The sequence below is a fragment of the Culicoides brevitarsis genome, chromosome 2, assembly GCF_036172545.1.
Source record: "Culicoides brevitarsis isolate CSIRO-B50_1 chromosome 2, AGI_CSIRO_Cbre_v1, whole genome shotgun sequence".
In the NCBI taxonomy this organism is placed as follows: Eukaryota; Metazoa; Arthropoda; class Insecta; order Diptera; family Ceratopogonidae; genus Culicoides; species Culicoides brevitarsis.
This window is the reverse complement of record NC_087086.1, coordinates 2,108,655-2,116,516: the sequence shown is the minus strand read 5'-3', so window position 1 is coordinate 2,116,516 and position 7,862 is coordinate 2,108,655. Positions and strand designations below refer to the sequence as shown.

The window sequence follows — 7,862 nt, the reverse complement described above, 5'->3', positions numbered from 1 at the left end:
AATATATTTTGAATAAAAAATAAAAAAATCATTTTGAAGAAAAAATAAAAAAAAATTTTTTGAAGAAAAAATAAAAAAAAATAAAAAAAAATTATTTTGAAGAAAAAATAAAAAAAAAAATATTTTGAAGTAAAAAAAATTATTTTGAAAAAAAAAAAATATTTCGAAGAAAAAATAAAAAAAAATTATTTTGAAGAAAAAATAAAAAAAAATGATTTTGAAGAAAAAAATAAAAAAAATTATTTTGAAAAAAATATAAAAAAAATTATTTTGAAGAAAAAATTAAAAAAAAATATTTTGAAGTAAAAATAAAAATAAAATTATTTTGAAGAAAAAATAAAAAAAAATTATTTTTAAGAAAAAACAAAAAAAATAAATATTTTGAAGAAAATAAAAAAAAATTATTTTGAAGAAAAAATTAAAAAAAATTATTTTGAAGTAAAAATAAAAAAAATTATTTTGAAGTAAAAATAAAAAAAATTATTTTGAAGAAAATAAAATATTTTATAGAAAAACATAAAAGTTGAAAATTAATAAAAAATTCTTTCGGATAGACAATTTTCCGCGTATAAAACTGCACAATTTTAAAGCAATTCTCTAAAATGCCATAAAAAAGTCACATAGAGAATAAAGAAATTTACACATCATACAAGTTTTTCTGTTAGTAACAAATAAAACGACAACAATTACAAGAACGATTAAAAAGATATCGCACAAACACACACCATGTCGCATCGGCAAACCGTGTCTGTGTGTGTAATTGAACACGTTTTCCGAGGCAAGTTTACAAGCGTCAAGCAAGATGATCATCAGAAAATTAATGTCAATTGATCAACTGAATTAATTTATTGCTATTATTTGCTGCCTTTTGCTTCTGCTGCCGTTGTTAATTGTCTTTTGCAATAATAATTTTCTATTTTTTTTTTTTTTTTGCAGAGAAAAGATCGAGCGACTCGGAGATGATATTTTCTAACGACGACAGTCGACGTATTTGCCTAATTGCTGTGAATACATTTGCAGTCGTAATTGAATGTTTATTGGACGAAGAAAATTTCTAACTGTTTATGGTTTGCGACGCGCGATAATTAATTGCTCCTTTCGTTCTCCGCCATCAATCTCGGGCGTCACTCAAGTCGCGAGTTCAAAAGGTCGTAAATTCCTGCGAACAAGAAGAAAACTTCCTCAGTAGCTTAATTGTGTTCAACTTTTACATTTATGATAATTATAAATTATCAAAAAAAGGCGAAAAAAAAATTTTTTTTAAGAGAGAGAAAAATAAAAATAAATAAAGATCGCTTTCAAAACTGGGCGTGATACTTAACTCTCGTGTCAAAAACAAACAAAAAATATAATAAATATTTTAAAGAAGTAAGGCAGAAGAAACAAAGAAAAAAACGAGTAAAAACCATAATCATCATCATGTGTCCTTTCAAAAAGCAATAAATCATTTAGTAACGCGCAGAGATAAACGCCTCTGTTTTGTACAAAAAAAAAATGAATTTTTATGAAAAATCAAGTTTTACACAAAAATATTAAATTTGTGATAAAAGTGACATTCAAAGAACAATTTTTTTTAACAACGAATTTTTCTTCCGTTTTCTCTTTGCATCAGTTTCGAAATTTCTGTAACATGCATTTTTTTTAATATTTTGCAGGTACAGTAGCTGAAACAGATCAGTTGTCACAATCTCTGCGCATTTTTTTATTATTTTATTTTTCTTTTTAGATGAATTATTCGATCAAGAAGTGAAGGTTGACCTGAAAATGTCACAATCCAACTTTGATTTAGGAAGAAAAATGTCATAAATATGAAGAAAGAAAGAAAGAAATGATGGGATTAGTGAGGTTGGTTGGCGTTTTGAGATCAAACGTTTGTAACGAAACAAAAAAGAGAAAGAACGACATTCGATACGTCAAGGCGGATGCATTTCGGAGAATTGGTCTTGGTTTTTCGGTGAATGAAAGACGAGTACTTTGCACGAAATGAGGTTACGGAAGCATTTTTGGAGTTCGTTGTCACATAAAAATATGATGGATTTCGCAAAAAAAATGGTAATGATGATGGATGGAAGTTGCTTTTTTAGGCAAATTTAATCTTTTTGTCACGCTTTGGGTGAAGAATGGATTTGAAGAAAGCCGATTCAGGAGTTTATGAATTTGGCAAGTCAAGCTAAAAGTCACGAAAGAGGTTAGAAATTTCTTTTTTTTGTAGAAATTTTGTCTAAAAGAAAGTTTTTCGAGATTTTTATCTTTTTTAGGTGTTTTTAATTGAAAGAAAAAGTTGAGAATGGAAATTACGAAGTTAAGAATTGTATATTTGGCCTTGTATTTGGAGAAAAAACTCAAAAGTTTTCATTTTTAATTGTAAGCTCTAAAAAAAATAAATTTAAATATTAAGTTGCTTTTTTATTGAATATAAATTTTATAGAAATAGAATTTTGTAATTTTTTTAATGTTTAAAATATTTATAAATTTTTTTTATAATTTAATTTTTTTCTCAAACTAAATATATTTTTTAAAAATATAATTTAATAAATTTTTTGAACTCGAATAAAATAATATTTTGTAGTTTTTAATTTAATTTAATTAAATATTTTTTTTTATTTTCAATTATTGATTTAATTTAAAATCTAAATTTAAAAAAATTATTTTTTTTAAAATAATTTTTAAAGTTATTGCTATGAATTAATTGATGTTTATTATGATAAAATAAAAAATATTTTTTGTGAATTTCTAAAAAAAATTAAGTATGTGAAAGTTTAATATTTTAAGTTGAAAAACGAACTAAAAGCATGAGACAAAAAAAAATAAATTTTTAATACTAAAATTTAAAAAATTATATAAAAAAAAATATTAAAAAATTATTAATTTCAAAATTAAATTAAAAAGTAAATAATATATGTTATTAAAAAAATTGAGAAAAAATTAAAAAAAAATCAAAGCTTTAATTTAACTTTTAAAAATACTATAATACGAATAAAATAATTTTTTTGTTAAGTTTCCAATTTGATTTTTATTTTTTTAAATATAATTTTAAATCATTTGATTTTAATTTTAATTTAATTTCAAATTATTTATTTTTTTTATTAAAAATTATTAATTTAATTTTCAATTTTAGTAAAATAAATTTAAAATCGAAACAAAAAATTAATTTTTCTAAAATAAAATTGAATTAATATGAATAAAATTTAATTTAATTTAATTTAAAATTTTAATAAAAATAAAAAAAAACAAACTTAAAATCATAAAAAATAATAAAAATCATTCACCTCATCAAATTATGAGAAAAAAAAATTAAAACTCCAAATAATTGAAATTGAAAAGTAACAAAACAATCAGAATCCGACAAAAAAGTACAAAAAAGCATGAAATAATCATCATCACAGTTGTTCGTTTGTTGTTTTAAGTATCGTTAATAATGATTGCAATGATTAAATGTCACACAACGACGAACGACGTCGACATCAACGCAGTTGACATTGCACAAAAAAAAAACGAGCAAGCAAACAAAAAGAAGAGAGAAGTGTGTTGCTTGTCGTCTCGTTGCTCGTCATTGCCTTCAAAAAATGCCAAACAAACAAACAACGACTGCGATTGCTCTTTTTGTTTTGTTTGCTGTTTGTTTGGCGTTTTATTGATATGTGACTTGTCTGCGCGATTTCACTTGACTTTTTTTGTTGTTCGTTTTTGTTATTTGTGCGCAACGTGAAATTAAACGCGACTAATGTTCGTTTGTTCATCGGATGCGTGCGAAGTTAATGATATTGTCAATGTAATGTCATCGCAGCAGTCGAGAGAAGTTGTCAACTCGTGAGATCTTCTTTTAATTTTTAACGACGACGATGTGACAGTAGGAAGAAAAGTTTTTATTGCCGCACCGCGATGCTGATGATGATGAAGAGATGATTAAGTGAAGGTGAAGTGTGTGACGTGCTCGCAACTGTAAATCATTCGACAAATAAAATGTCACTCCGTAACGAATTTCTATCAAAATATGTCTTTTTTATAATCTTCTTTTTTTTTTTTTTTTTTTACTTTGCGTTGTTGTCGGTTATTATTAAATATTCCATAAGTTTCGACTTTTTATAGAAATATTTCTTTTTTTGGACGACTCTCTCGTCGTCGGATGGATGATAATCAAAAATTCAGAATATTATCACCGATATTATTATTTTTTTCGGTACAATATGGATTTTTTACTGTCTTATTTTTATTTTTTTTTTTTCGTTACTCATTCAAATGTTATTATTATAATAATGCACAGACACAGGCACAGTCACACAAACTCCTAAATAAAAGAATAAAGAACGAGAGAAATAAGCAAATGTGAGATAAACAGCCAATTTATGTTCAAACCTCACACTTTTTATCGCATTTTTTCACAAAACTTGTTGCTGCTTGTTCCGTGTCCATCCGTTATTTCACTTCAAGTCTCCTAAAAAGCACTCGTGATGTGTTGAAGAAATTTTTAACCCTCGTTATTGATATGGATTAAAATTATAAATCTTTTACGACATTATTGAAATGACTGTTTTTGCACTAAATTTATATTATTTTAAAACATTTTATTGTGTGTACATTATTGGTTATTTTTTTTTTCGAGAAAAAATTCCTCATCATCGTCAAGAGCGCGCGTTGTGTGAAGAAGATTAAAAAAATGTAGATTTTTATTTATTTGATTTTTTACGAGGCACGATCGATCGATATTTGGCTTGTTGTTGACAAAATATGGAGTATCTTAATTAGTAACAAATTGTTTAGTTAATCAATTAATATCTCTCGACTTGACTTGCCTTGAATAATTATTGAATTAAATTAATTTAAATTATTATTTTAATATTTTTTTGCCAAAAAAAAAATTATTTTTGTTTTTTTTTCGCAAAAATTGATACATTTTTCACACGAAAAAAAAAATTAATAAAAATTATTGACCATTAAAAATTGATAATTTCTAAGTTGGGTTAACGTGTTTTTTATTGATGCTTATGATGATTAAATTAAAGATTTTTTTTGTGAAATTTCTAAATGAAAAAAAAAATATGTGAAAGTTTAATAATATTTTAAATTTTAAAACCGAACTAAAAAGTATGAAACAAGAAATTTTTATTTTTTAATAAAAGTTGAAAAATTATTTTAAAAAATTAATTAATTAAAAAATTTAAAAAAATATATATTTAATTGAAACTTTTAAATTAATCAAATAAAATTGATTAAAATAAAAAAATAATTAATTTAAAAATAAAAAATTCAAATAAAAAAAAAATTAAATAAATTTAAAAAAATTAAATTAATTAATTTAAAAAATAAAAAAATATTTAAAGCTTCAGGAATGAATAAAAATTACTTAATTTAATCAAAAATAATTATTTAAAAAATTATAAACTAATTTGAATATTAAAAAAATATATTTGAAAAATTATTATAAATTAATAATTAAAAATAAAATAAAAATATTAAATAATAGATTAATTCAAAAATTAAAAAACAAATTTTTTAATTGAAATTTAAAAAAAAATAAATAAATTTAAAAATTAAAAAATACATAAATTTGAAAAAAATTAAAAAATTATTAAAAAGTGAGATTTTTTTTTAAATTCTAAAACAAGTAAATTCACTCTGAGAATGAATCGGAAGCTAAAAATAGCATTAAATGACGAATCAAGCGCCGTACCTTACTTTTCAATTCAACACTCAAAATAAATCCCTTAGAAATGATCTTTCCGTAACGTATAAGCAACGAAAGAAAAAACCCATCTCCGAAAGTTAATAAAAATTTAAATTATTATTGCTATATTGTCCCATTATAAAAATTTTTATTACACACGTTTTTTTTATTATTTTATTAACTCGACTTGTGAACGCGCGCATCGACACACGTACGAACGAGCGGAGAGGATGATGAGTTTATCAACCAAAGTGCGCGGTCGAGATCTTTTTCCGTTTTGTAAATATCTCAAAAAAATATTTTTTTTCTTTTCTGGGTGTGTTTCATACAGAATTTTATGTCGTTTGTCGTCAAATATCGGTTTTTATATTTCTTCTTATTTTTTTTTCGCTTTGGGAGAAAAAAAAATGCATAAAAAAATTTTATATTTTGCTAAAAATGACAAAAATTAAAGTTGTGGTCTTTTATAAATTTTACACCTTGCACCAAATTCGCTTCGTACTCGACGATTTTTCATATTCTACATTTTTTTACGATTTTTTTTTTCGTGTGTTCATCTTTTGAGGTACTTTTTGCGTTCGCCATATGATATTTGTCTCGTTTTCTTTATTAACATGTTACCATTTATTATGATTATTAAATACACTTGTACCTGTTTTGTTAATTTATAAAAAGTGTTTAAACATTCATTTCTTGCATTTATTTGCGCCGAGTGAGTGTCTGTTGGTAATATTTTGTCGCGCTAATCAGTGCTGAATAATTTTTTTTTGTCTGTTGAGAAATTACGAGATACTTGTACGAGATAAGAAAAGTAGAGTAAAATTTTTAAATTAATTAATTAATCAAGTTTTTTTCATTTTTTTGAAAGTTGGGGAAAATTATGAGCAACTTTTGATGTTAATGTAGGAGGTTTTAAAAGAAGTCATTTTAAGTAATTTTTTTTTTTCATTAAATGTGAAATTTTTTAATGAAATATTAAAATTTGAATGTGAAAATTTAAAATTTAAATGGAAAATCTTTAAAAAAGAATTTTTAAAAAAAATTAATAAAATTAAAATTAAAAAAAAATAAAATTAAATTAAAAAAAAATTAAAATTAAAATAAAAAATTAAATTAAAATTAAAATTTAAATTAAATTAAATTAAAAAAAAAAAAAATTTTAAAATTAAATTAAATTAAAAAAACTAAATTAAAATAAGTTGAATTCGAATTTAAAAAAAAACATAAAAAATTTTTGATGAAAATATGGAAATTTTGGAAAATTTCTTTTAACTGTACTTCATCTATTCACCGTTAGAGCACTTTCTACTCAAATGAGACGAATGAAAATGATTACTTTTATCAATTTCATTCGTCTCATTACAAATTGCACGTCCCATTGCATAATTAAAGTTCATTTTGTGCATTGGGTTCGCCAAAATTTTCAATTATACATTGGGTTTTTGCTTTCCCATGTCGTATTTTAAAGAATCAAAACAATCCAGCTCATCAACATCGAAATTTTAGCATATTTTTGATCAAATTTCCCCATAAATCCCTTTAAAAAATGGTCGATGAGAGCACACGGAAGACTCTGAGCGGCATTCCGCTTCTTCAGACAAAAGCAGGCCCGCGTGACAAGGATTTGTGGGTGAAAAGACTGAAGGAAGAGTATCAGGCATTGATCAAAGTGAGTTTCTTCCTTCTTGCAACTTTCCCTTTTTACTAAAATCTTTAAATTTTCAGTACGTTCAAAACAACAAAGAAGCTGATGCGGATTGGTTTCGCTTGGAATCGAACAAAGAAGGCACAAAATGGTTCGGAAAATGTTGGTACGTTCATAATTTGCTGAAATACGAATTTGATGTTGAATTTGACGTAAGTTTTTTCGATCTCCGATGACTCATGAAGCTAATTTCGTCATTTTTTATTAGATTCCTGTGACTTATCCAACTACAGCGCCCGAAATTGCAATTCCCGAACTCGATGGAAAGACAGCGAAAATGTATCGCGGCGGAAAAATTTGCCTTACGGATCATTTCAAACCTTTGTGGGCAAGGAACGTGCCAAAATTCGGGATTGCACAGGCAATGGCTCTCGGATTAGCGCCTTGGTTAGCAGTTGAGATCCCAGATTTGATCGAAAAGGGCGTCATTTCATACAAAGATAAAGCCGACCAATAAAGATTTTTGTTGATTTTTTTGTTAAATTAATTTTT

General features: G+C 24.5%; 1 protein-coding gene across 1 annotated transcript; it reads left to right on the top strand.

The window, feature by feature from the left end:
- The first annotated feature begins 7,120 nt into the window (after nucleotides 1-7,120).
- LOC134829812 (ubiquitin-fold modifier-conjugating enzyme 1) lies at nucleotides 7,121-7,853 on the top strand. The gene is made up of 3 exons (XM_063843082.1): nucleotides 7,121-7,334; nucleotides 7,391-7,522; nucleotides 7,579-7,853. The coding sequence occupies exons 1-3, from the start codon at nucleotides 7,212-7,214 to the stop codon at nucleotides 7,825-7,827; spliced, it is 504 nt and encodes a 167-aa protein (XP_063699152.1). The 5' UTR covers nucleotides 7,121-7,211; the 3' UTR covers nucleotides 7,828-7,853.
- Nucleotides 7,854-7,862: the final 9 nt, after the last annotated feature.